Genomic DNA, 26,245 nt, shown 5'->3' on the forward strand with positions numbered 1-26,245 from the left:
TAAATCATTTTTGTAAAAAAGTTCCATAAAAGCGTTCATATTCATAACGTAATTATTTTATTTACTGTTTTGAGATTCCCCCAGACCAACATCACAGCGTTCGTAACGTGACCCATAGTGGGCTGGGCCCCTTCCATCATTTAACAGTTTTAGGTTATGTAACGCAGTCTTGATGTATTATCTGCAATACGCCCACAAATGTATTCTTTTCATGAATGTGTTGCGTAATATTTTATAGATTGTATAGGGGGGGGAGAAAGACACCGCTTTTTTGAGATGTTGCCAGGTGAGGTGGTGCTGTAGGCGACCAAAGACAAATTAAGAGTGGCTTCAAATTGAGACCTAACCACAATATCGAAATGTGTCACTCAAGCCAGCGTGCGGTGCTGAAGAGAAAGCGGAGGCTTAATTGAAAGCACTTTCAAACAAATCCTATTTTCGGTGGCCTTGCGCTGACAAACATGTTTGTTTTGTTTGATGTTTCTGCTCCGAAGCGGTCATCTTGAGTGCAGCCGGCAGCGCCATTAGCTTTATTAGCCAATTAGTCAAGTAAAAACATGCTGCTTCAAGAACCCTTTTTATTTTTAATCCTAAAACTATGCTGTCACTTTGTCTTGAATCACACTTTGGGTTTGTCATGTTTCTTAAAAATCTACAAAGTGCAAATGCTTTGCAGCAAATTATTGTCATATCGTTTTTTTTTTATGAATGTTGCAGTGGTATAACCCTGTCCACAACGGATATTTGAACATAAACAGTGGGGCAACACATGTAGACAGAAAATACAACAATATACAGGTACTATATACTATATATTCTGTATCTTCTGCAAAGAACAACCAATATGACTGAGTGGTTTTGAGCGGCTTATATCTGTATGATACTGTCCGTGCTCGCCAAGACAAAGTAGGTCTTAAGGCTCAATCATCAGTCTGTCATCTGCTATGTAAACCAAAAGGGACCCCAAAGAAACCCACATGCGCAGAAGAGACGAGGATACTCACAAGTTACGTAGTGTTTACGTTAGTAAATGTGGTCCAGCGTGTATCGGCTCATCTTTTCATCATCTCATATTTACAGAGGGGCGATGCAAGAGGAAGTCAAAATATTTGGAGGAAATGAGGTGAGGCTCTTGAGTCTCGACTCTACTAAAGATAATGTCATGTCATTGCTGCAGATAACGAATGAACTGTCTATGTGACTGATTTACCACGACGGTTTATGCTTTATGCTTCATGATTCAATTGGGATGAAATTAAAGTCAAATATAAAATGATTGCAGATCCATGCTCCCAGGTCGAATTTATAAAAGTGACCTGGGTCGGATTGGAAAAAAAAAATGGAATTGAGTCATTCCAGCTGTCATAAGAAAATCTGTATGACCTCTAAAATAGATTGAAATTCAAATCAAACTGTGACCTTAACTAGAGGTGGATATGATGTTGAGTATTTATATCCATATAAGGTTCACAATTAGGGTTAGTTACGGTTAATGTAAATCTTAATAAGTTAAAACTAGGAAAAATTAAGTAAAATGAAAGATTATCAAGAAAAACAACGAACAAACGTGTCTGAAACAAAAATATAAAGGAAACTATTATAACCCTGGAACACACAAACACGCACATGCACACTCACAGCTTCCATCGCTGCCTCCTTGGTGAGTGAAGCGTCTGCTCGGAGGCGCACACCTGAGCCCCGCAAAAACGAGACCCATCTGAGGCCCTTCACACGATGTTCTCTGCTTTTACCAATGCTCACATTTGCCTCGCTCCCATCCTTTTCGCAACCTCATGTGTCTAATGTTGCCTTTGAGTGGCAGCTGCCTGCAGTGACACCCACGGCATTAAAGGCTATATATGAACACGGATGTTTGTAACTAATTAAAAGACAGTTGATGCTAACATTTCACATATTGGATGAAAACAGCGCCGATAAAGGTAAATGAATGGGAATCTATTACTAGGCTTGGGTCTCACCAGAACACTATTTGCATCATTTTAATATTTGGCATCATTGTCATCATCACATCATACTCCTGAGCAACAAATCCTGACTTTTGAGACACTCAACAGGGGATCGAATTGAATACAGCAGGACTTAAGCCGGCTCAATGGCTGCATATGATACAAGGATTTCTGATGTCTACACAGATTGACCATGACTCCACATTTATTGCAAACAGATGAGCCCCAGCTCTCAGACTCACACACACACAACACACACACACACACATTACGCACGCATGCATGAGCAAAGGTCCTGCCAGCAGAAGATAATCCTGATTGAACATGAGGGACAACTATCTTTAATTTAACATCCTTTGATAGAGCTCAACATCAACACAAGATGAGATGACAAAGCGCAGTTTTAAACTAATTAAAACACAGGAAAAAAATGGCAAGGAGAAAATGCACATAAAATACACATTGTGCATATAGTTTTGAGAGGCGGGGCTCAGTGGGCAGTCATGAAACAGTGCGTGAATGGCCAGGCGTATGCCGTGGCTAACAGCAGATTCAACTCAGCAATCAACAGGTGGCTGAAAACCTTCTTGGTGACAGTGGCTGTCATTCCCCACGAGGGGAATTCTGTACTATTATGTAGTACATATGCATCTTGGAAAAATAATAAAATAAAGCAATACATAAACACTAGCTACTATCAAGGTTTTCCAGTCTAACATTCAAAGCATTAAGAATGAGGGGGAAAATAAAATATATATGACTAGACCTGAGATTGTAACAAATACTGTGTAAAATTTCCTCATCTACCTTTTAGTTTTTTCTTGGCTGCAGTTTGCTGGCACTTCCAATTCCTTCTTTACAAGTTCCAAGGACAAGTCCCGCAGGATGGAACAGAGTGACTCTTCCGCCATCTACTGACAGCAAACCACTGTTGCAATGAAAGCGCAGTTTTCCTAGGCTTTAAAATCGACTTTTGTCATTTCATCCATTTATCTTTTGAATGTTTATCCTCACGAGGGTCATAGCACAATACTGTACGTTGTTGTCCAGAGCTTAGAAAACATCTGGTATCAGTTAAGACTTCAATGACGACAGTATAAAGTACATCTTTTTGAACATTTTATTTTGCAAAGTTCCAAGATAACTTTTACTTTTTCTTCTCCACATCCTGCTCAGCAGCCTCTTTGGCTCTCTTGGCACGGATACCGAAGAGACGGGCGTGAGCGCGGGCCATTCGCAGGCTGGCAAAAGCCTTGAAGTTCTTCTCATCTTCAGAGATAACGCGGGCCTTCTGCTTTTTGTGTACCTGGAAGGGAAAAAGAAAAAAAAACATCTCAAAAACTATCAACACATGCACAATCTGGTTCATCAATTTTGAGGGTGCAAGAGCGGTCATCAGAAAAAAGGGTTCAAACGTATCATCAACTTAATACAGAGATTCAGGGAGTAATTGTCAACATCTGACTGATAGCCTACATAAAACCCAAACAGGTTTTTTTGCAATGGTGTAAATAGAAGCTTGCAACTTACAGTTTTGATGGGCATCAATGGTCCTTTAAGCTGGGTGGCCATCTTCAGTTCCTCCTCCTGAAAACACAAGTGTTACTACTTGAAGACAACTGCATCCAAAAACTTCACTATGAACATATTGTGAACATTCTGTGTAAATTAAAACTTTGTGACTTACGGCTACATGTAAATGGCCATCCATTAAATACCTGTACCCAGTTTTGGTTACTCATTATAAATATTGCTTACTCATTATAAATATTGCAACTTAAGCGGTTGGTTGACTACCACATTTTACTTAAAAAAAAAAAATATTCGACTGTTGTTGAGCTAAGACTATTAGGTTATGTTTTACACATATTCTGGTTTAAAATACTTCTTTAACACCGGTGTCAGCAAACCAGACACTACTGCAGGCTATATGAGCAACTTACAGTGCTGTCTCCCTTCTTGGGAGCAGAAGCCTTCCTGGGGAACAGGATGAGTTTGGAGCGGTACTCCTTGAGACGCTGTACATTGGCCTGAAGAGATTCTGTGGACCGGTTACGGCGACGGTGATCCACAGCGATTCCGATGGTGCGGGCTGTCTTTTTGTGGACGCCAGCGGCCTACAAGGTGAAGCATTGGCGTTTCAAGTCTGTCAGGTGGATACTCATTTCATCTAACGATGGGATTATCTGGCTTTATTTGGTTTTTGACAGAAACAGTCATCAGAAAAAAGGGTTCGATGCATTCATCAAGAAAATACAGAGATTCCGGAGATTGTCATCACCTGACTGTTCAATTGCAAAACTATTCAAATGTAAAATGATTGAAATACAACTTTTGGTGATTACCAACGACAATTTTGAACATTTGGACCAACAAAATCTATCTGTCGGACATTAGTTCAAACAATGTTTTAGCCTTATGATAAACTGCAGACAGATGTCTTCAAACATCCTCGTGAATTACCTTCAGCTCCTCCAGGGTAAAACCTCGTCCAGCACGGACTTTAGTGTGGTATCTGATGGTTGGACATCTGACCTGTGGCCTGAGTGGCCCGGCGACAGGTCGAGGAGCGATGCGACGGGCCTTAGCCTGGCGAGCCTTTCGCCTGATGAAAGACAACTAACCGTCAAACTTTCAGCAAACATACAGAGCTGCGTTTGTCCTACAGTATATTGTTGCATTTGGTACCAATTTTGGTTTGCCAATGTGGCAGTATGGAACTCACGCAGGTACAGTTCCAAATATGTCCTTAATCCTTATTTATCATTATTATCATATATTTGTCCTTGGTGACATCATGTTGTGATGACTTGTATCTTGTCACAATTGTTGGCAGGCAGTCATGGAATGTTCCTCACTTTGAGCAAAGAAACACCTGTTCGGTGACGATTTCAGTAAATCACCGAGGATACATTCTTGAACAAAATCTGTTCATGCTGAATCCCAAATACCTGCATTTATCATTCCATAAATGGAACAGAATCCATTGAAATGAAGAAATGTAAAAGTTTGCAGAATGTTAGATTTCAATTCCTTTCAATATGATCAGGTCTGCAGACCTTACAGGAACAACGCCAATAACCATCTTGGCTACATTTAACATAGTAGAAACTCACAAAGTTACATTGACATATATGACAAGTTAGCATCGCATTGTTGTGTACACTCACCTGCGGAGCTTCCTGGCTGGCTGGTTAAACCAAGTGCGCACTCTTTTCTGCCAGTCTTTGTGGAAGTGAGGGTTCAGGATCATTCCATTCCGGCTGGGGGCCATGTCTGCCTACTTCCCTGAAACATAGCGTGGGCCAGGGGGATAAGTATATATCCAAGCCAGGTACTGTATGGTGACACCATGCATGCATGTGTAAAGCAATGGCTGACAGATAGCAAGTTAGCAATGCTAGCGGCGGCTATATTGAAAACTGACATGTTTAGATGCACTACTTTAACTAGTGAACACGTTATGGAATTTCAGCCTTGCACGCTTTTGATCGTTCACACGCCCGTTCATTTATTAACAAGCCAACAACTTTAATTTTGCAATGTTAGCAGCAATGCCGGCAGTCACGCTACTGCCAGTGGACGTCGCTACGAATACAGCCACATTTAGAGACTTTGATTTAAAAATATCTAGCAATAATCACCTAAATTCGTAGGTGACAGAACGTTCTACTAAATGGAACAACTTGGATTTAGAAACAGTATGCCTACGTATCAGATTGAGCGCGATTGTATTGAAATCTGTAGAGGATAATTTTCATACCTACAAGGGAGGAAAATGGCCGAAAGGAAAAAGGAAGAAGTATGCTGGTGGATTGTGGGATACGCAAGAAACAGCCAATCACCGAGCAGTACTGTGTTCAAAGAGTGTATACTGCGTCTAGATGTTCATCTCTACGTTTGTTTGGCTACGTGTACATACGTATTTGTAATCAAAATACACATATAATTCAAATTTTAATATTAAGAATTATAAAAAGATTATGATGACTTGTTTGAGTTACTGTGTAATGTTTTTTTTAATAGAATGTCACCGAAGTTATAACGAACGGATAGAAATGCTGAGGAATCGCAAAACCGACTTTTAAAAAAAAAAAAATAATTCAGGAGTATTTATTTAATTACAAATTGTAAATGACACAAGAAATTTAACGGGGGGAAACACACACTTAAAAAATAAACACGATAAACACGAATGGATTTTTAAAAAATGCCAGGGGTCCTGAATAAAATTCAAGAAACATTGAAGACATAAAAATTGGAACAGAAATTCTTTTTTTTTTTTCAACCAGATAAAGAACAGACATAAAAGGCCAGAGGTCCTGCACTGACCTTTTCTCAGTAAATGAGAACTTATGTTCTTCACATGTAGAGACAAAATGAAAGGCAAAATTAGCCCCTGCCCCCCAAAATAAGATGTGGTTCTCACTACTCATTAAATACATTATCCATATATTTAATTTTGATTTTGCTGGGTGCTATTTATTTTCCAAAAGTTACTGTTTTCATAATTTATCCAAATCAATTGGAGAAGACTGAACAAACATCTCTTTGACAGTGTCAATCAAAAGTAAGCATTATATTTTCCTCTTTTTGAAGGCAGAATTTGTATCAGGTCTTGTCCCGGATCACTTCACCGCTTTTCTTGAAACACAATTGTGGCCTCAAAAGCCAACATCAACGGATTATTGTTAGTAAAACTAAACAACCCTTTCTGATAAAGCTTCGCTCTTCCCATTGAGCCCCAGAATGTGCGTTAACTCCTGTTTGTCATATCATTCATTCCGTGATTTTAAAAGCACTTCCTCATTAATCATTAATTAAGTGGCCTCTGCTCTCTCTTCCTATCTGCACCTGAGAGGGCAAAGGTCAATGTGCATGGACTTCAGCAACAAGCACCCAAGTCAGGTACACACACCAACACCCTCATCAGCAAAAACAATATGTGTGACCTGTTTGTTTGTTTGTTTGTTTGTTTGTTTTTAACCATCTTTGCTTTTGAACCGGCTGCAGTATGACAATTGCTCCATTGTTTGAGTATGTTGAAAATAAACTTGAAGACTTTCAGTGAGGTACGTGTTTCTTCTCAAAGGAGAATGAAAAGTTTTATTTCATGAAGGCGATGGCACTTATAACCACTGTCCAGTTTTCCATCTCATTTGTGCACATTTCAAATCAAGAGCACCAGAAACTAGACCCAACATTCCTAAGAGCCCTTATGTGGTTTTACCAACTCAATGAATCTGTATCTTCAAAACAGAAGCTATTTACACACAAAAATGATTCCGATGCACTAATTCAGTTGGACAATAAATAGCACAGAAGATGAGGGCTGTTGCCAGAGGTTACTGAAGTACAAAAGTAAGCCAAGTTGAATGATTTATTATTCCAGTGATTTGATAAAATTATCATACGCAGCTTGATCCATGAGGCCTTGCAGCTCAGCCGGCCTGTCGATGGTCATCTTGATGAGCCAACCTGAAAGCGGAGAAATTTGACAGTGGAGCACATGTCATATGCCGCGCATTTTCTTAGCGAGATGCTCACCGTCTGTATAGCAGGCTTTATTCACCAGTCCGGGATTGTCGGTCAGCTGGGTGTTGATTTCCTTCACTTCGCCCGTCAACGGTGAGTAAAGCTCGCTGGCAGCCTTCACGCTTTCCAAGGCACCAAACTCCTCTGCAACACAAACATGGAGGCAACGTCACACATGCCTTTTCTCACGGGAAGCTTTTGCAGATATGCAGAGCGTGGGCTGGTCATACCCATTTGTTCAAGGCTTTGGCCCACTTCGGGAAGTCCACAGTATACCACATCGCCTAAAGCTTCCTTAAAAAAAAAAATAAAATAAAAAAAGACGATACAGTACATACGATGATCCATTCTGTGGCATAACATTTTTACACTCCTCTCAAATCCTCTATTCACATTGAAATGAATTGAAATGCCATTAATCCTTTCCAGCTTTCTCTTGAAAACAACAATTGTACAAGAATAAGAAAAAATAGCACTCCACATTGTTGTACTTTATAAAAGCACAAAATAATAACATAAATAAAGAGAATGAAAAGGAAACACTTTCATACTTTCGTCAATTTAACTGCTCTTTCTGGTGTGCCCACCTTGACCACCTGGGGGCGATATACAACTGATGCCTGTTGCTGTTCTTTAGAGTTAACTCATTAGTGCAGCATTAATATTAGTTGCTCTTCGATGAACATAATGCATAAATGCGAGTAATAGGCCCCGACCGATTTGGTTGTATTGTATTTTTGTTTTTGACTGATGTCGATTGAAATATACGGCAAACTTAGATAACCGATTCATTTGCTGATTTAAAAAAATATATAATGACTAACAATGTCTTTTTGGTCCTTCAGCGCTTACAACAAGTAAAATGGGACGGTTTTTAATTTGCATTTCTTTAACCCCACAACATTGGCAGGGTTAAGATAACTAATTGATGTCATCTGACAAAACATTCTAAATCCAACATCGCCAACACATGACAATAATAAATCCAATTAAGCACGTGAAGTGTACGATTCCGACTAACCCGCGATGAATGACTGCACTTGGCCTCGAGTGTGGATACCTTAAAAAGATGTCATGTTCACCGTGGTTCCTTCAAAAATCAAACTTTAAGCAACTGCTCAGAGCACTTATGTGCAGCCCTTTCACTCTGCCATTATCTCTCTGATAATACCAATAATTATGACTATTTTCAGCATAATTTCTCTTTTCTGATCAATGTTGGCAAAGACACAATTAACAGATGTCTCTCAAAGATTGTCCTGGGTGTATTAAAGGGGAGATAAATGTAAAAAGAATATGTTGTTTGTTCCCCCACTAGTCTAATCGTGGTATTCTGAATCATATTAAGAAACTTCAATAAAATAAACATTCTTGATTGTTAAATTATAATAAAGATAAACCACCGAGTGTGACTATGCGCGTCAACCACCAATGAAGATTACATTTTTAAATAAAGTTGTGTTGTATTATGTCGCAATCAACCCTCTTCACCAATACCGCCACCTACACAGATGGAGTGAAACTGCAACCCAACACTGTACACTTATAACTTTGAACAGGTCTAACTAACTATTGCAGATATTTAACAACTTTTTTTTTTCCCACGCAGCTTTAAAACATTTGTAAAGAAAGATTTTTTCTAAATATCTACATACAAGCCTTTGTACAGTGTCCTTTGAGAGCATGTGATTGTAGCATAGCTTTTCAGTGTCAGGTCTGCGGCAATAATCATTTAAAAGGAAAAAGTTGCTGCAGGTGAGGACAAAGTACAAAGTATGGTAAACTACCCTTTGCAGCTTCTGAACCCACCACGCACCAATGAGCATCCCATCTGCCTACCAAATGTGTCATAACCTATCAGTAATAAATGATTAGCAAACAAAGACAAAGGCTTACCTGAGCGTAATTGCTGATACCGACGGTGCCAATGTCACCTTCTACTCGCACCCACTCATGCTTATCTGTGAACTTTAAAGCTGCACAGAGAACAAAGCAAGAACAAAGCTCAACGGGTAAATTATTTAGTTCAAGTCATCGATTGCACAATTGAGAATCTGACAGAACTATTGCACAAATTAGGACTTATTCAAATTTGGGTCAACCTTTAGTAATCGACAACATTTTTAAAAATACTTAAAAACTTCACCTAATTTAACAAATTTCCATATTATTCAATCCGACTTTAAGCTGACTTTTTTTTTTTTAATAATACAGCTGTTTGTCAACTATGTGCCCTATTACTAACTGAACATTAACGGTTCATTAGAACGTGAACAAGACTGGTAACCAGCCGTTTCTCTCATCATCTAGTTTAGTGCTGAAGTCTGATTTCTTGTGCAATAAAACTTTCTATGTGCGTTCAAGACATTTCCGGAGAGCCCGTCTCCAAAAAAACAACATTTGGTTGTCTGTTTTTCTGGAAATCGGCTGTTCTTGTCACCCATCTCTCTTTTCACAGCAATTTTTGAAAAGACATGAATGGGACTGCGTGACAAGATATCTTTAGAATTAAGTTTTACCGAAAGGTAAACTGGGCGAGAGTGTCTTTTGGTTTCCACAGTGCAGCTAAGGCACATTAAATTTTTCTGAATTGTTCCGAATTTTCTTTGATTTATTGATGGTATATTGCTGTAGAATCTGTCAATACCTTTTTTACGTCAATGTATGTACGTACCTTCGAAATAAAAAAAACCCTTTTCACCCGACCCCAATCAGGATAATTACATAGGTTGCCCGATTTCATGTGATCAAATTTAAACAACTCTTGTTTCAGCATGTTCCAGTAAATTGTAATGTGTTTAAAGGATGTAGGCTGAGTAAACCTATTTTAAAACTTTTTCATACTCTATATATTGGAGACCTGTCATCCAATATATATATATTTTAAAAATATATATATAGATGATTGACCCGCCCCAATGAGAAAAAGGGGTTTACTGTCCTCTGGTAAAATACATACAAGAACCTTCAGTTCCAGCATGATACAGGGACGCTGCTGAAACACGTTTCTGGGTGTTTTAAATCATGTTATGAAGATTAGGGCAGGTGAAAAGGCGCACCCCCAGGTTGGGTAAAATCTAAATCATTGCAGTACGTTTACAATGAATTAGAACAGTCCTAGTGTTTCATTTCCCAGTGCTGGCACCATTTCAGCATGCAAATACAGGCTTAAACCAGATTGTAATATGTTGATGCATGGCTGGGAGAGCACAGTCAGGGATGCTGTCTCCAAGTGAGAAGGCCTGGAGTGGATACATGGCTTTTACGCGGAATTCTTGGACATATTGTAAAAAACCTATATTGTCTTGGGTGCTAACGTTACAGTCATTTACTTACGTTACAACATGTTGCACAAGCAGACGCATTTGTTGGAATTAACAGCTCACTTGATTGAAAGCATAGAAACGTCAACCTGGAAACGAACTCAAGCTTAGTTGAGTGTTGGGCAAAGGCGTAGCTAACTGGCTGCAGCTAATCTTCAACACGAGTTAAAAGTTTGTGTGTGACCAGCCAGTCGAACGTGACGTCCACTTCCGTTTGGAATTTTGAATCCCAATTCCTAAGTGCTTTACCTTCGGCGCGGGCAGCCGTGGTGCTCAGTGTCCTCGCCGCCCACAGCAGCCGGGTCGCCGGCAGAGCCGCAGCGGGCGACAGCTGGGGAACTCCGAAGGGCAAGTTTGCAGAGAAGCACCGCAGCACTGCTCTCATCGCCATCTTCACTCCGTATGCGTGCGCTTAGGTGCCCGCGCACATACACTTGACCTCGGGAGCGCGCATCATCAAGTGGGGAGGGCACGGGCTCTCGTGTTTGCTGACATCTAGCGGTCAAATTGCAGATTACGATCACACCGAATCCTCCAGTTAAAAAAAATGTATTTTACTGTAAGTAGCCCACACCAATTTATATATTCTGATTTAATAAATGTCTTCAAGTATATTTTAGGTTCACCCATATGCATTTCTGTCAGATCAGTGTGTGTGCAGGTTGGTGGTGGCATGGTAAAAGGGTGTGAGGGACCGCACAGGGCAACAATCGAGCCAGAATAACCATTGTGTTCTTGTCACAAGAATCTAAACTGCAGAATTCACCTTTGTCTTAAGATACTATGTTAGAATCAACCCACTAATGGATTATGAACTAATAACATCTCACAAATTGTTTACAACATGACTTTGAAAAAGAAAATTAAGAGACAAAAAGAGATTCAAAGTGCTTTACTCAGATGGACTAGAGGATTGACTTTTGAATTCGGTAAATGACAAGTCATAATTAGACATGACAGAAGAGATGGCAGTATTGTGACAACAACTGGTGCTTCAGTTGAATTGGGATGTACGTCAAGTCCAGACATCAAACACAGACAAGAAGCCAAACTGACTACTTAAAACTCTTGCGAGTGTTCTGAAACATTACATTTTGGTCTGTAAAAAAGCAATTAATAGGATATGAGTTGCTGCTTAACCAATTAGTGTCTGGTTGATAATGAAGATTAAGAGGTACACTTGTTGACAAACAAGTAGGACCCAACAAATTTCCTGACAGAAAGTGTAGAAAATATCAAAATGAAACAATTTGTTATGACATTGAGCCGAGCAAAATGCCGACAATTCGCATCAACAATTGATCACCCAAGCCTTTGATATCATTAAAAAATAAACCTGGCAGACCTTACACTGACAAAGGCTTCCCTAGCCTCCATCAAGGAGGTCTGTACGTTACACAGAGGTACCCTCTGCAGGAACGCTTGCTTTGTTGTCGTCAGGCTTCATGGCTGGGAAGAGTAAAACCTCCTGAAAAAGACACACACAAATTTTAAGAGTCACAAAATTAGGTTCCTCTAGTCTACAGCATCCGGTCAATATTCCTATAAGTCTCCGATTATGCAGTTCCTGTGATGTACTCAAGTCCGTGTGTGTAAGACGTTACCTTGATGTTATTGGAGTCTGTGAGGAACATGGTGAGGCGGTCGATGCCCATTCCCCATCCAGCCGTTGGTGGGAGACCATATTCCAGTGCCGTGCAGAAGGTCTCGTCAATGAACATGGCCTCGTCATCACCCTCGGCCTTGGCCTGAAAAATATTGTAATGCAGTTTCTGTGAAGAACTGACCATGAGTGGAGCTCCGTTTCCAGTGTAGAGTCATGTTGAAATTGTTCAACTTTAATTCATAAAACACAATAAAATAAATCTATTTGGTGTTTTCTTAAAAAGTAAAACTAAAAAGTACACTCTTGCACTTCTTAAAACCATACAGCAGTAACAATAATTTAACAGAAGCAGGTGGCAAGTGTTTGTTAAGCCGTAGTAATATTTGTCGACATGTGTTGCTCCATTTGTGTTGAAATAACATTTGCTCAAAGAGGGTAGAACAAGTAAACAAAGTAAACCGGAGTGGTAATAAAGATGTCTCTTTGGCCTCTTTATTGAAATAGTGCTTACCATCTGCCAAACGGACGCTTGCTGCGGATGTCGGCAATTTGCGTAAAAATGTGTCATTTGTGGCATATTGTCTTGGTTTAGTCAATTTTTGTATTATTGTTTTGATGTAGCATACCAGCCCTTTTCGTTTTTTGATTTTATTATTATCGCCACATTTATAGATTGAAATATACATTGCTCAAAGAGTTTTAAAAAAATTCCGAATGTCACACCCATGTGGCGTAAAAGACCTCACTTTTTCAATACGATGCCTACAATATTGTCTCTCGTTTCCTTTATTGGCTGAGTTGTTGTTACGAGCTACAATGTTATACTTATTTGAATGTCCCCCTTAAAATGCCCAATGGCACAAAGTCCATTACACACCTTGGATTGTTGCTCAAAGAGCTCCCTCTGTCTAATGGGGTCATTCAACTCAGTGTAGGCGTTGCAGATTTCTTTCTTCATCACAAAGAGTTCAAAGCGCTCTGTCAGTCCTTTCTCTGATCGATGCCTGTTGGTAAGGAGCATTTCAACTGTCAAGCAGGAGCATTTCTGAACAGACCTCAGACTTATTTGAGATCAGATGTTTCCCCTTACCATTTTGCTAAGGGGCTCATGATTTGAGGGTGATCGCAAATGAAAGTGGGGTTGATACAGGTGACTTCCAGGAAATCTCCCACAAGCTGAGAAATGACAGAGTGGTTCAAGTAAGTGCCCTAATATTAAATAACAAATGAAATAAATCAGGAACCTTGTCAAGTAGACGGGCAGTCGTTCGGGGGGGAGGACATTCAACTCCCTTCTGGGCGCACAGGTCATCAAAGAATTTACGCGTCTCTGAAAAGAAAGGCACATCGACATCATATGTCGATCATCACACGGCCATTCAAAGCAACAAAAAGAATACCAAAAACATAAATGTCCCTCCTTGGACACCATCGTGACCTTACCGTCACTGTCGTAACTGTCAGTGGGAGGAAATTTGACTCCCATCAGCTTCTCAAGGTCGTGTGTCATGCTCACTCTTCTAAATGGTGGAGTGAAGTCAATCTCATAGGCTTCTCCTTCAGGACCGTCAGCGTGGTAGGTCACCTTGTAACCTCCCGTGATGTGCTTCACCATCCCTGAAGGGAAAACAATAATAGACTTTTTCCTTGTTGATCTAGTAATGATGTGACACCGTTCAGCACTTCGAAATGGATGGCCTCACAGAAAACATCAAGTCACATACATTGAAGTCTCTATTTATACCCACATACAGGCAGTTTATTTTTACACACCAGACAAAAGCTTCTCGGTTATGTCCATCAAGTCGTGGTAGTCAGCATACGCCATGTAGAATTCACAGGTGGTGAACTCCGGGTTGTGAGTGAGATCGATGCCTTCATTCCTGAACTGACGGCCGACCTCATACACTCGATCCATCCCACCGACGACAAGCATCTACAGGTAGAACACACTGAGTACAGCGATAAACATCTCGTCTTAAACACCCTTCCTTAACAATAGGCTAATAAAATAACTTGATTGCAAATTGAAGCTTTTTTTTGTATTGCCCCCCCCCAATCTATGCATTACCTTGTGGTAAAGCTCAGGAGCAATCCTCATGTATAGGTTCATATCCAACTCATTGTGATAGGTTACAAATGGACGGGCCACTGCTCCACCAGGAATGATGTTCATCATTGGAGTCTCAATCTTAAAACGACAACAAACATGACTTAGAATGCAAACGTTTTTTTAAAGGTTGTGTGTCAAACCCTTACCTCCAAAAATCCTAGTTGATCCAAGAAGCTGCGCAAGTATGTGATGATTTTGGCTCGTGTTACAAACTTCTGCCTCACGTAGTCATTTAAGATGAGATCCAAATAGCGCTGACGGAATCGTGTTTCCTTTGAGAGTCATGACAACAACAAAAAAGATGAACGACTGACATTTTCAGTTTCAGGTGATTCAAACTTTATTGCGGGGGGTCGGCGCTACTGTTTTGGGAGCTGCTGATGAAAAGCATATCGAAAATCAAATGACGAATTTCAAACACTTCGATTTGAAGAAATTCTATACAAAGGGACCTTGATTTTCGCAATTAATCTGATCTAAAATGTTAAGACAAAAACTGAAACTCAGTGACCTGTATTTCTAACTAAGTGAGCCTTGGATCCTTGTGAGAAAATAAGAGTGTTTTAATAATTAAGTGTGATTATAGCAATCAATATTACCTTGTCTTTAAGTCCAAAGTGGAGGTGAGGCAGCATGTGGAGACAAGGCGAAAGCAGAGTCATCTCGATGGGGATGATGGACAGCTCCCCCTTTTTGGTCTTCCCTGGGTTCCCACGGACACCGATGATGTCGCCGCGCCTGAGCTTGTTGTTGATGGCCACAAAGGCGTCCTCAGACTTGTAATTCCTGACAGTGAGAAACCAAGCGTTAAAACAGCCTAGTTCTGACATCCATGACTTTGCCTCCTGTAGTTTTAAAACATCGGAGACCCATAGCACAACAAAATTTGCGGCATTATTTCATTCATTCCCATGGACATTTATATTTGTCAAATGCAATCCAACCGTTCTACGCCATCAATGTTCATCTATGTCAGACTGGCCCATCTTATTTGTGAAATTCAGGTTTGTAAAGCACTGTTAGAATGAACAAATTCCTGTCAATTGGAGCATTATATTGCTTTGGATTTTAGATCAGTACTGCTTTGGAGGAGAAGATAAAGTTTAAGACCAACCACAAAGTGTTATTGAAAAAAGACGGACTAAATAGCGAACACCATGTTTGGGATAAGAAAAAAAAAAAAAAAAAAAAAAGTGATACTCAAATTTGCCATGCGGTCAGTCAGTTTGTCAGCAAATAAAAGATTTTGCCATCATAAGAAGATTCAGTCTTGTTTCTGTTTATAGTTTTAGGTATTACAAAAGAAACAATTAACATTCAAGTCACTATTCTGTTCGACACTTGCCACTGCTTTTTGCTCAGAAAACAATGTTTTGAATGAAACAATGTTCTACTGCTGATTACTAAAGTACGGCTGGCAACTGCAACTCTGCTTCGAAAATATCTGGCACTGAATTTGCTAATCAATACAAATACATATATGTAATATTCAGGCAACAGTTATAAATGAATGTATTACTCAATCTCTCAGTACCCAGAGTTTGCCATAACTTGCAACTTGGTGCCTTCGGCTCGCATGTCATAAAACAGCAGCTTGGCACCAGATGCCCTCTTAGCATGGATGCGGCCTGCCAATCACAAGACAAAAAAAATCAAATTTCTTACTGACACTTTCTCCACCCTTAAATCCAATCATTTTGAATGGATTCAAAGCATTCCAATACCTGACAGATTGAGAACGACATCCTTTAGCTGTTCCCCTGGCTGGAGATGGCTGTACTTCTCAACAAACTCTGTGAGCGACAAGTCAACATGATACTTGTGTGGATACGGGTCCTCAGCAGTCCCCTTGAGCTCCTGAATGGCCTGGGTGCGGATCTTGTAGTATTGCTGCATTTGAAAGCAAACGATGGAAATAGGGTTCAGTAAATGATGGGTGAAAGCCAATGTTCATACAAGAATCTCACATTTGGGTCGAGTGCCTCCTCATCCACACCAGCGGCATCGCAGTTATTGGTTTCCTTCTTTTGCAACTGCTGTTCTTTGGCCTTGGCTTCTTTCTCCACAGCCTTCTTCTCCGCTTTTAGTCTCCTCTTCAGCTCACTGACAAGACACGAGGAATCGAAGCAGTCATTAGCTGGAAGGTAACGAGATCTTATTGTAATAGCTACAATAGGACAAATTTACGATCATGCCAAGCTCTGCCCCTAGATGGCAGTATAGGCACAATAAACCTGTTGCCATTTATCCAACTGAGTTGAAACTCCACACAACCATTCAATGGCAATGGGGAAGTATTTTTTTTTAATAAACATCACTCCATACATCTAAAGCATTGAGTACACAGTTTGAGCATCATGATTTCATTCATCGCAGCTCCTCCACTGTGCGTCACAGACACCAAGAGGAATACTGCAGTAATGCAGACAAATGAAGGTCAATTACTTTAAGGGCTCATCTCATTTGTCTTATTGCAACTTTGTAGGGTGCTTGCTTACCAGTTTACATGCTAGCACCTCCAACCACCAAATCCATCAAGTGGAAGGAGATTGACAAAGGAGCAAGGTAGGAGGTAGAAATGTTTTGGGAACCATGAGACCATCGCACCTCAATGTTGTCATTTGATGGAGATATCTGCTGAAGATGTCACGCCATTGACGTCTATCATAAAACGCATCGCCTGGATGTCAGAATAATTACCACTGCCACGAATGTCCAGTCATTTCGCCCAGCTCTGTGTTGTGAAATTTTAATGTCAAATGGAATTGTAGACACTGCAGTAGATGAAGCAGCTTCACAAACTCAAGTCATTAAGACAGCTCCACTTAAAGAACGTATACTAAAAGACAATAGACGGAAACAAACATTTACCCTGGTGACAAAAGGTTGGTTGTTATTCTCTCTTGAAAGGAAAAGCCACCAACCTTTTGTCACCTCTCCAACGGTTCCCGTAAATTTGCACAGGCACTGCGGCTATGCATGGTTGCGCCCGTTTATACCACTGTCCCCTGACTTGAAAGGCTTGGCACAGCTGCTGCCTGACCAGGCAAAGCATGCTGCGCCACCAGTCAGAAGAGCAATCTGGGGGAAAGAGATGTATTTATATATGAGGAAAATAAAAATAAGACGCACAACAAGTCATTTTCATAATGGTATGCAGGGCCAGAATGGTATGCAAATCCCAAATTTTTCAAAATACTGTACAGTGCATTTGTGAAGAAAAGCTCAGTTGTACTCAACTTTGAAGTTCCATACGCTTGCATTTCATCACTTAGAAATGATGGCCGCCTCACACATACACATTTAGTTCTGTCACATTTTTACTTGACTTTCAAGTGGAATACAGCTTCAAGGAAAATGGGGGAAGGGGGGGGGGCACTAGGATAATTATTCAATTATTTAAGCACCTTGCATCAAGTAATAATGGCTTGCAATATCATGCTTCTTATGAAACTGGTTAACATTTAGACTTTTTTTTTTTTAAAAACTCAAATAAAGCTGCGCTGTTGAACCCTACACAGATGGGGAAGAAACTGTAGAAAGAAGTACACTACAAAATAATTTTAAAAAACAAACCCCAATTCAATGCAATACCCTGAAGCAAAACTATTAGAGCCTCAGCTTAAAACAACCTGGCCCTATATGTAATCGTGGTTGTTACAGTGCAATAGTGCTGTACTTTGTTAACATTAGTCAAAAGGCATCAGTGAGCAAAATACACAAAAAGACAATATCAACATCTGTTGGCAGACAACGAAAACTCAAGGTACACACTATTTCGTGTAATTCTGCTCTAAACACATCGAAACCGATTTTTTTGTGTGGATAGCTAGCATGTGCCGGTGACTGTTGTGGATAGCTAGCACGTGCCTGTGTTACTATCAAATCAATTGAAGGTCAGAAACACCTTTAGTAAAACGCTAGTATCATAAATGATAGTCCTTTGTCTTAGGTCCTAAGAAAAGATTTTCCGATAAAGTATTACAATACTCAAACGTTACAATGTTTAAAGAAAGCCTAGTCTCAAATTTACCCAGTCGACGAGTGGATGACCTTTCTTTAAGGGCATTATGGGGGTTGTAGTTTTACTGGTCCACAAAACAATTCAACACAGTTGGTTAATCGTGACTTTAAAAACTACAGTTCCCAATGAATGAAGAGGAAAGAAGTGTGGGAAATGTAGGCTACAAGCACGCCTCTGTAAGTGAAACTAATTTTGCTATCGTTGTAAAACACTGTCATGTCTGCTGCCATTACTTTGTGCCTGTATGTCAGTAAATACAACTAAAAATCAAGGACTCGAATGTATTACGAGGTAAAGTAGATGGAAAAGGCACAAAACTCACTTTTTGCTGAGTTTATCGCCGTCCGCTGCTGTTACGTCAGCCATGATGGTCTTGATGTTACACGTCGAGGATCTGCGCTTGCGCACAAGGCTAAAGCTGTCGAATCGGGTACGTTCAGTGACTGTCGGAATTTTCATACAAGCGGAAGCGGTCATTCGCGTCTCAATGAAATGAATAAGAACATTAGGCATAATGGTTAATTGATATGTTTCTGTATTATCATTTCATAAATATGATGGATGGATATTTGAATAAAAGAAAACTGCATTACGGTTGATTAATATTACAAACGTTTCATCATTGCTTTGAATATACATTTGAATAAAAGGGAAACGATTAATGAGCCACTGGAGTCTTATCCAAATCCCTCGTTATCATTAATACGTAAATTAATTAAATTCTCAAAAATGTAGAATAATTAAACTCTTAGGTCTTATTAGTAGTGACCAAATATTTGGTATAGTGTATGATATTGACTTTGACTGAAATCCACACAAAATAATTTATAGTTTTCAATAAAAATGTGTGAAACAAAAATCTAATTAGAATTATCACAATCAACGTATTTCTCTTGTATATGTTTAATATAGATAGCAGCAGGTTTACAGAAAAATGAATCCCAACAAAGGCTGAACATGTTTTTTAAGTCAATATTTATATGACGGTTGTTCACATGGTTGACACCTAAAAGAAATTTTCACTTTATATATGCTGGATTATAAAACATGAACTGTAGGTGAGTGTCAATTGTGCTGGGAGAATTTTAAGGCGAAACTGTCAGACACACAACAAATTATTCAGAAGCACTTTTCCCACTATGATTAACAATGAAATGTGATTATCAGACCCCCCCCAAAATTTAAAATGAAATGTGCTGATTTTTCCTGGTCCTGGTACCTCAACGACACAAAGGCATCAAACACATTAGGCAATCAAGCAAAGCATCAGAGACAAAGCCCAACAAGCTTAAATAATGGGTCGTAGTTAAAAACTGAGCGGATGCATAGAAAAATATATATTCAAAAACGTAACGGATCTACATTTACAGTTTCGCTGCATAGCAGTTTCAGAAATCATGTGCATCCACGTCCACATAAATGCATTGGATACTTCAGTACAAATGGGTGCAATGCATGACAGACATTTCAGAACAAAATTCATCTATCACATCCCTGCTCTAGAGCATTATTAACACATTTAAAGTGTCTTGACTTGGAAAGCAAGCTGGGTGTTATAGGAGCAAAATACAGTCTATGACAGGCACATTTATTTACAGTACGGTATCTAGCAGTGGTGCCTTGCGATGAGTTCAATCGGTTCCGTGACCATGCTCGTAACATAAAACACTCAAATCTCAAGTCTTGCCGTTTCATTTGTGAAAAATTATTCACTACTTGCCCATGTGCTGCTTATTGTGACACGAGTTGAGTTAACTGCCACCATATTGTATTGCAAGGCACCACTGCATTTGAAGTTATAGTATTTTGAAGAGGTTTAAGCAAATTATATAGTCAACCTGGTCAAATAAACATTACAGCTTGTTCTATTGAAAGAAATGTTTCAAAGAACTTGAATCCTTTCTCCCACATACAAAAATAGCTGTGCACTCAGTGCATCTTAAGATCAGTGAGATGCTTGCAAACATTCTATACAAAGTATGTACGGAACATCTTATTGGTTCGTGTTAGTCATAATACTGAAAGTCATTCCTATTTTAAAGGATAAGATGGAAGTTTGGTGCCATTTGCCCAAAAATGTGTCACATTACTTTTCCAAAATTCACCAGAGTGTATATATAGACATAAAAGTGTCATTTTTATTTATTTGGAAAATAAAATAAAAATAAACACCTTTTTGTGTCTCAGTACAGGTTTCTAATTGAGGATCAGCAGATGTGGGCTCCAAACCACAATAAATTGCCACCGGTCACAGTTTGAAAGATCTAAACCCAACTACGCAAATAAATACATAGGCCAGACTAAACCAATCATAAAAGACTCACTGGAGAAACAAATTGAACAAACACAACCATAAATATTAAACTCTATAGTTCTTCAGTTTCACAAGTTTAAAAGAGAGACAGTGACACGTAGCTATGTATCCGGTGTTCTTCTGGAGTAACATCCCACTAAAAACAGCTTTGCTCAAAGCAACATACCGTCACGCCAATAATCACATTAGTAAAGGTTACATTGAGCATCATCTAACTAACTCGTGTTTGCGGGTGGATAATTACAACTGTGTTGGAACACAGCAATAAAAGAAATGCACACAAAAACAAATGGAACTTTTGTTAGTTACGTTAACAGAGACCAGCCCCTGAAACATTCAAACAAACAACAAAAACAACAGCAGGATAAGAACTCAGAAGCGAAACACAGAGAAGAAACGAGTTGCTGTTTGATCACACAAATGGAAAGATATGGGAAATAAAATAAGCAAACGGGCCATAAAACTGGCCCGTCATCAGGATTTATACAAAGGGTGTTTAATTAAGAAGAGTGTAAATGTGACTGGTTAATTATGAACACAGCCATATCTCGATTATAAGAGGGTGTGTACACTTTTTTTCCTCGATTGTTGATTTTTACTTCCCCTCTCGAATAGATTGAGCTGTAAAGTTTATAGGCCTAATTCAAGGTGGGGAAAGTTTTGAAATGATTTAACTTGGTTTGATTTTTCCAATACTACAAAAATTTGATTTGTATTATAATTGGGATGTCTAGAGTTTTTATATCCGTTCTATGTAACACATTTTTCCTGCTGTGGCTCAAGTAGGAAGAATTTTCTCCAAATTCTTAGCTCATTACAGCCAAACAAATTAAGACAGTTTTGTCCACTTCCTTATTTTCTTTAACTTTTCTCGTAAAGACTTAAAATGATGTAGAACATAAAAGGCTGGAGTGTTAAAATTCACACCTAGAGATTTAAAAAAAAAACAAAAAAAAACAAAAACAAAGCAAATGATTAAATTTCTGAACTATGATATATAATCCTCGGTTATGCGTACCTGACACAGAGGGAGTGCATCAATGTAACTCCAAAGGACAAATGACACAAAATGAAAGTAGTTTACATTCCAATATTTGTACTATAGCTAGACACAGTCTAATACAAACATTCTGTTTACTACATCATTTGAAACACTTTTGCTTCATATGTTCCTCACTTATCTCACCTTCAGTGCTACCTTTTGCTAATGTTACATTTTGAGACATGATAGTAGAATAGTACCACTAACAAAGGACTAAAAGAACATTATGTTCATATATTTTTTTTTTTTTACCAATCTTGAAAAACAAGTAATTTAATCAAAGTAACAAAAGATTATTTTATCTTCGATCATCATTGTATTCCAGTGGACATCATCCTGATGATTTTTCTCTGGTATTCCAATATGCAAATAAATAAAAGCCCAATTAGAGTGCATTTCCTCGACTTAAGTTTCATCAACCTTCCTGTGACAAAAATGAAATATAAACATGCCAAAACAGAAGGACTGGCAATATTTGGCTAATGTTGATGACTGCTATACTGTAAAGGCACAAATGTGTCGACATTCATATTTAATTTAAAAAAAAAAACACCATTCTCTGCCTTTTTTCTCTCTTTACACTTTCTATGCTCCTTTCAACCACAACCCCACCATATTATATTCATACCACATTGCTCAATCTTTCCTTTCGCTTCTACCACGCCATCCTGAAAATATTTTGAAAATTACAGCACATACAGCTATCATCTCCCGTCTATATACAGTAGCTCTATTCCACTCAAATCTAGTTCACTTGGAATACTCTTCAAAGAAATGTCTTTTTTAAAAATAATTTGAGATGAGATCAATTCTAATCTTAAATGGGCAGAACACAAATGATTCATTCCCATTTATAATCATCCAATAATATTTTGTCCCCTCAAACAGTTTTGTTACTGTAATAAGGAAGAAATAAAAGAGAAATCCTCTCTGGAAATCAGTATGAACGGGTTAAGGCGTTGCCCGGCTCTTGGCTGATAGCCAGGTTATTAATCCTCTCCATGCTCTGGGAGGCTTTCAAGCCACTCTGGCTGAACAGCGACTGAATGCGGGCCTCACTCTCTCTTTGGTTTTGACCAGACTGGCTGATGGCTATGATCTGGTCAGACACCGTGTCTCCTGGTGCGCTCATCATCTGACCACATTCTGCAGGAGGAGAGAACACAAAAGCTCCATCAGGATTGTTTACAGACTTGTACTAACAATGGGTACGGGAATCGATGAGAATTTAACGATTCCAATTCCATTGTCGACAGCGCTTATTTATCCGATTCATGATCGACCTTCACTCATTCATAGTTGTATCCAGCTTCTAAAACTGAAGTGCTTGGTGGAGAAAAAGCTTTACATTTTCAAAATGGGGGAATGAACCAGACTCGTAGTTTGGGATTATTAACTAGTAGATTAGGTTCAATCAAATTGCTCACCGTTGTGAATTCCAAAAATGAATACGTCAGGTTGCTGAGGTTGGTTGGGCTGCCTGATGGTCCCACCGACTGCAGACTGAAACAGAGTCCCCGGCTGCTGAACAGGAGACGAGGTGGTCGTCTGGAGGTTCGCCACGCCATTGGGTGAAGCAAACATGGCCGACTGCGCAAGCTCCTGAGACAACCCGCCTTGCAGAGAGGCCATATTTGGCGGAGGCATGAAGATCCCCACGGACTGCTCTTGCCCATTGTTTGTGGCGTTTCCAAGTTGCATTGGTTGCTGTTCCTGGAATAGCACTTGCTGACGTGCATCGTTAGGGTTACCTAAGGCCATGGGCTCTGAGTGCACCTGTTGGGTTACCGTCACCATGCTGGCTTGTGAGAAAAGCAGCGACGGGTTCTGGGGCTCTTGGGAAACTAGACTGCTGCTGCTCATAGGAGGCATCTGCCCCTGATTGCTAAAGAGAATGTTGGATGTCGGGTCTGCGGTAGGCAGGGGGTTGTTACAGAACAGGTGTCCGGCTGGCTGCTGTTGAGCTGAAGACAGCGTGTTTGCAGGTGGATGCTGAGAGATGTTCTGGAACAAACATTGCTGCTGACTTGCCTGAGAGAGGGGTTGAGGCTGGGGAGGCTGCTGTTGCTCCATTGGTGCGCCTTGCTGAATGGGAGAGAGCTGAGTCTGAGCCTGAGGCTGAAACACCGCTTGTTGTTCGGGGGCAGGTGTTTGGAGAGCACTGAGAAAGGCCATTTGCTGCTGTTGGTTACTACTATTGCTTGTCAGCTGACCTGAAAGAGATGTCTGGGGGAGGAAAAGACTAGGCGTTGAAGGTTGCTGGTCCGGAGAGGGTAGAACTGTCATGGGGTTTTGGAAGAGCACGACCTGCACCGGTTCTGGAGTGTGAGAGGCACCCTGGCTATGAAACAGAGCTCCCTGGGGATCGTGCGCTTCAGCCAGAGGGCCGGCGTTGTGGAACGCTGGCGGTGAGGGGTGTGAGGGTGTCTGCTGCAGGAAGTTGGTCTGAATAGAGAGCAAATCGGTGCTCGGCTGAAAGAGAGTTGTTTGTTGTTGCTGCTGCTGCTGTTGCTGTTGCTGCTGCTGCTGCTGCTGAGCCTGTTGGAAAAGTGAGCCCTGGTTTGGCAGAGCACATTGTGAGGATCCCTGTTGCTCCACATTCACACACTGCGATTGGTATATTTGCTGTTGAAGATTCTCCAGCACCTGCTGCTGCTGTTGCTGCTGCAGTTGTTGTTGCTGCTGTTGTTGTTGATGAATTTGATGCTGTTGCTGCTGAAGTTGCTGCTGTTGTTGTTGATGAATTTGCTGCTGTTGCTGCTGAAGTTGCCGGTTTTGGATCTGTTGGTGCTGCAAATGGTGCTGCTGGCTGGTCATTGAGTTATCCGTCTGAAGTGGCACATTACCAAACGCTTCGGGCTTTTGTCTAACCGCCTCATCAAACTGGTTCACTTCGCCAGAAGGGAACATGGGCAGCTGCTGCTGTTGAGCTCCGGGATCACCACAAGGTCGCACCGTAGACCCGGAGCTGCTGACTTGACCCTGCCCAAGACCCACCATGGGCTGGATTGTAGTTAAGGCCTCTGTGTTGGTAAAATCTGGTGCCTGGCCCTTGTCGGGGTCGCCCAAGGATTGTGGCAATGTGTTGGAAAAATCTATGTTATTTAGATGACCTGTAGACATGTCTGGGTTCTGCTGAGCTGGACCAAGGTCAGGTGGCGACTGGCGGAACCAACAAGAAGTTCAAACACAAATGTAGTTTCTAAGTAGTACTTGAAAATAAAAAAATATCAGGTGACCAGTTTATAATCAATTACCTTGAACACAGCAGAGGGTTGGAGGTTGTTGGTAACCTCCATTGGAGTGACTTCTTCTTTCTTCACTTGAGGCACCATACGAGGCATCAGAACTGTCACGAGATGTATGAGAACGATTTATTGAAACCATCTGGCTTTCCTCCCTGTATTCGATTATTAATATCAATGTCTTATATTTAGAGAATAGTATTTTGTTTTAACATTTTTTGATTAACCTTTGGAAATAAAATATGTCCAGAATATTTACTTTGATCGTCAAAGGGACATGTCTTCACTGGAGATGACGTCTCTTTCTTCACAAAAACTTCAGTGTTCTCTGCAAGAGAAGGCACATAGACACATTCGCACACATGACTACCAAAGTGTACTGGTAATTCAAAAGAATTCCGATGACCTTTTCAGTTTATGACGTGATATTATCATTGTACTTGGGAAGAAAGAGACAAAAAAAACAACCTGAATCTGGATTGTATGTAAAAGGTTGAACATCATGGGATCTGCCAGCAATGGTGACCACATAGATAGCCACACACACTGGTGAGGTGATGCTCTGGTTCTGGTAAGGTGGAACCTTCACGATCAAATGATTCTTGGGAGAAAAACAAAGAAAAAACAAATGCGTACATGAATAACATAGTTCTATACTATTGTGCAGTCCTAGCAATGACCTGCCATTTACACTATTAAATAAATTCAAGATACATTTACTTGCATTAGCTTTAAGCAAAACAAAACATAAATAGTAATGCATAAATATTCGAGCCATTTAGTCTATGTTTGCTTTTTTTCTGGCTTTTTATTATGTGTGTTAATGTTTGTTAGCTTTAAAACCGATGTTGATCTCACAAGGATTAGCTTGTTAAATAAAATACTTTTTGTTCCTTTGGACTGTTTTGTTTACAAGAGTAAAGATCAATGGTGTCAGTGTTGAAACACACCTTAGAGACTGTGTATTTAGGGCACAATACAAAGAGCTCACTGAAACCTTTGAACCATCAGCTACATAAGATGATTACTTCTAAATGACCCAAAGAATCTCAAGTGACTTATTTATGGTTGCCACA

The 26,245-nt window shown here is 40.0% G+C and overlaps 4 protein-coding genes, 1 long non-coding RNA gene and 2 other non-coding genes across 15 annotated transcripts in view; 1 reads left to right on the forward strand and 6 right to left on the reverse strand.

The window, feature by feature from the left end:
* Nucleotides 1–19,949, forward strand: LOC119120893. The gene is made up of 4 exons (XR_005097585.1): nucleotides 1–12; nucleotides 2,670–2,677; nucleotides 10,618–10,624; nucleotides 19,875–19,949. It is a non-coding gene; the product is annotated as an uncharacterized LOC119120893 (long non-coding RNA).
* On the reverse strand, nucleotides 3,072–5,805 carry rpl13 (ribosomal protein L13). 3 transcript variants are annotated; one of them, XM_037248127.1, is made up of 6 exons: nucleotides 5,731–5,805; nucleotides 5,138–5,255; nucleotides 4,431–4,572; nucleotides 3,911–4,084; nucleotides 3,498–3,554; nucleotides 3,072–3,273 (listed from the first exon to the last, which is right to left on the reverse strand). In XM_037248127.1, exons 2-6 carry the CDS (start codon nucleotides 5,239–5,241, stop codon nucleotides 3,115–3,117), a joined length of 636 nt encoding a protein of 211 aa, XP_037104022.1. In that variant the 5' UTR covers nucleotides 5,242–5,255; nucleotides 5,731–5,805; the 3' UTR covers nucleotides 3,072–3,114. The 3 variants fall into 3 exon arrangements, with proteins under 3 accessions (XP_037104022.1, XP_037104024.1, XP_037104025.1); XM_037248129.1 differs by having other exon boundaries at nucleotides 5,612–5,760; XM_037248130.1 differs by having other exon boundaries at nucleotides 5,735–5,759.
* On the reverse strand, nucleotides 3,344–3,426 carry LOC119121147. Its single transcript, XR_005097633.1, has one exon. It is a non-coding gene; the product is annotated as a small nucleolar RNA MBII-202 (small nucleolar RNA).
* Nucleotides 4,173–4,247, reverse strand: LOC119121146. The gene has a single exon (XR_005097632.1). It is a non-coding gene; the product is annotated as a small nucleolar RNA MBII-202 (small nucleolar RNA).
* Nucleotides 7,041–11,262, reverse strand: gcshb (glycine cleavage system protein H (aminomethyl carrier), b). The gene is made up of 5 exons (XM_037248131.1): nucleotides 11,075–11,262; nucleotides 9,399–9,478; nucleotides 7,733–7,796; nucleotides 7,515–7,646; nucleotides 7,041–7,445 (listed from the first exon to the last, which is right to left on the reverse strand). Exons 1-5 carry the CDS (start codon nucleotides 11,214–11,216, stop codon nucleotides 7,351–7,353), a joined length of 513 nt encoding a protein of 170 aa, XP_037104026.1. The 5' UTR covers nucleotides 11,217–11,262; the 3' UTR covers nucleotides 7,041–7,350.
* Nucleotides 11,703–19,015, reverse strand: kars1 (lysyl-tRNA synthetase 1). Of its 2 annotated transcripts, XM_037248125.1 has the most exons (15): nucleotides 18,891–18,993; nucleotides 17,469–17,625; nucleotides 16,512–16,647; nucleotides 16,269–16,434; nucleotides 16,079–16,172; nucleotides 15,144–15,330; nucleotides 14,691–14,816; nucleotides 14,503–14,622; nucleotides 14,205–14,367; nucleotides 13,875–14,048; nucleotides 13,676–13,761; nucleotides 13,522–13,607; nucleotides 13,309–13,435; nucleotides 12,430–12,573; nucleotides 11,703–12,293 (listed from the first exon to the last, which is right to left on the reverse strand). In XM_037248125.1, the coding sequence occupies exons 2-15, from the start codon at nucleotides 17,597–17,599 to the stop codon at nucleotides 12,219–12,221; spliced, it is 1,815 nt and encodes a 604-aa protein (XP_037104020.1). In that variant the 5' UTR covers nucleotides 17,600–17,625; nucleotides 18,891–18,993; the 3' UTR covers nucleotides 11,703–12,218. The 2 variants fall into 2 exon arrangements, with proteins under 2 accessions (XP_037104020.1, XP_037104019.1); XM_037248124.1 differs by lacking the exon at nucleotides 17,469–17,625 and having other exon boundaries at nucleotides 18,891–19,015.
* Nucleotides 19,456–26,245, reverse strand: part of nfat5b (nuclear factor of activated T cells 5b) — a 23,055-nt gene continuing 16,265 nt past the window's right edge. For all 6 annotated transcript variants that reach the window (XM_037248117.1, XM_037248119.1, XM_037248121.1 and 3 more), the window contains 5 exons: nucleotides 25,638–25,770; nucleotides 25,429–25,497; nucleotides 25,182–25,273; nucleotides 23,352–25,086; nucleotides 19,456–23,070 (listed from right to left, as the gene is read on the reverse strand). In XM_037248117.1, coding sequence (XP_037104012.1) covers nucleotides 22,862–23,070; nucleotides 23,352–25,086; nucleotides 25,182–25,273; nucleotides 25,429–25,497; nucleotides 25,638–25,770 — 2,238 coding nt within the window. In that variant the 3' untranslated portion in view covers nucleotides 19,456–22,861. The remainder of the gene's footprint in view (nucleotides 23,071–23,351; nucleotides 25,087–25,181; nucleotides 25,274–25,428; nucleotides 25,498–25,637; nucleotides 25,771–26,245) is intronic.

The sequence above is a fragment of the Syngnathus acus genome, chromosome 3 (assembly GCF_901709675.1).
Source record: "Syngnathus acus chromosome 3, fSynAcu1.2, whole genome shotgun sequence".
Taxonomy (NCBI): Eukaryota; Metazoa; Chordata; class Actinopteri; order Syngnathiformes; family Syngnathidae; genus Syngnathus; species Syngnathus acus.

Bases quoted from the DNA above. Each gene is read 5' to 3' on its own strand.
- rpl13 (XM_037248127.1), bottom strand. From the start codon at position 5,241: ATGGCCCCCAGCCGGAATGGAATGATCCTGAACCCTCACTTCCACAAA. The intron at 4,573-5,137 runs GTGAGTGTACAC...GTCTTTCATCAG, and splicing joins CCAGCCAGGAAGCTCCGCAG to GCGAAAGGCTCGCCAGGCTA. The intron at 3,274-3,497 runs GTAAGTTGCAAG...TTTCCCTTCCAG, and splicing joins CATTGATGCCCATCAAAACT to GTACACAAAAAGCAGAAGGC.
- gcshb (XM_037248131.1), bottom strand. From the start codon at position 11,216: ATGGCGATGAGAGCAGTGCTGCGGTGCTTCTCTGCAAACTTGCCCTTC. The intron at 9,479-11,074 runs GTAAAGCACTTA...TTCTCTGTGCAG, and splicing joins CACGGCTGCCCGCGCCGAAG to CTTTAAAGTTCACAGATAAG. The intron at 7,446-7,514 runs GTGAGCATCTCG...CTCCGCTTTCAG, and splicing joins TAAAGCCTGCTATACAGACG to GTTGGCTCATCAAGATGACC.
- kars1 (XM_037248125.1), bottom strand. From the start codon at position 17,599: ATGCTTTGCCTGGTCAGGCAGCAGCTGTGCCAAGCCTTTCAAGTCAGG. The intron at 14,368-14,502 runs GTAATGCATAGA...TTCTACCTGTAG, and splicing joins CTCCTGAGCTTTACCACAAG to ATGCTTGTCGTCGGTGGGAT. The intron at 12,574-13,308 runs GTGTGTAATGGA...AATATTTTTCAG, and splicing joins TCTTTGAGCAACAATCCAAG to GCCAAGGCCGAGGGTGATGA.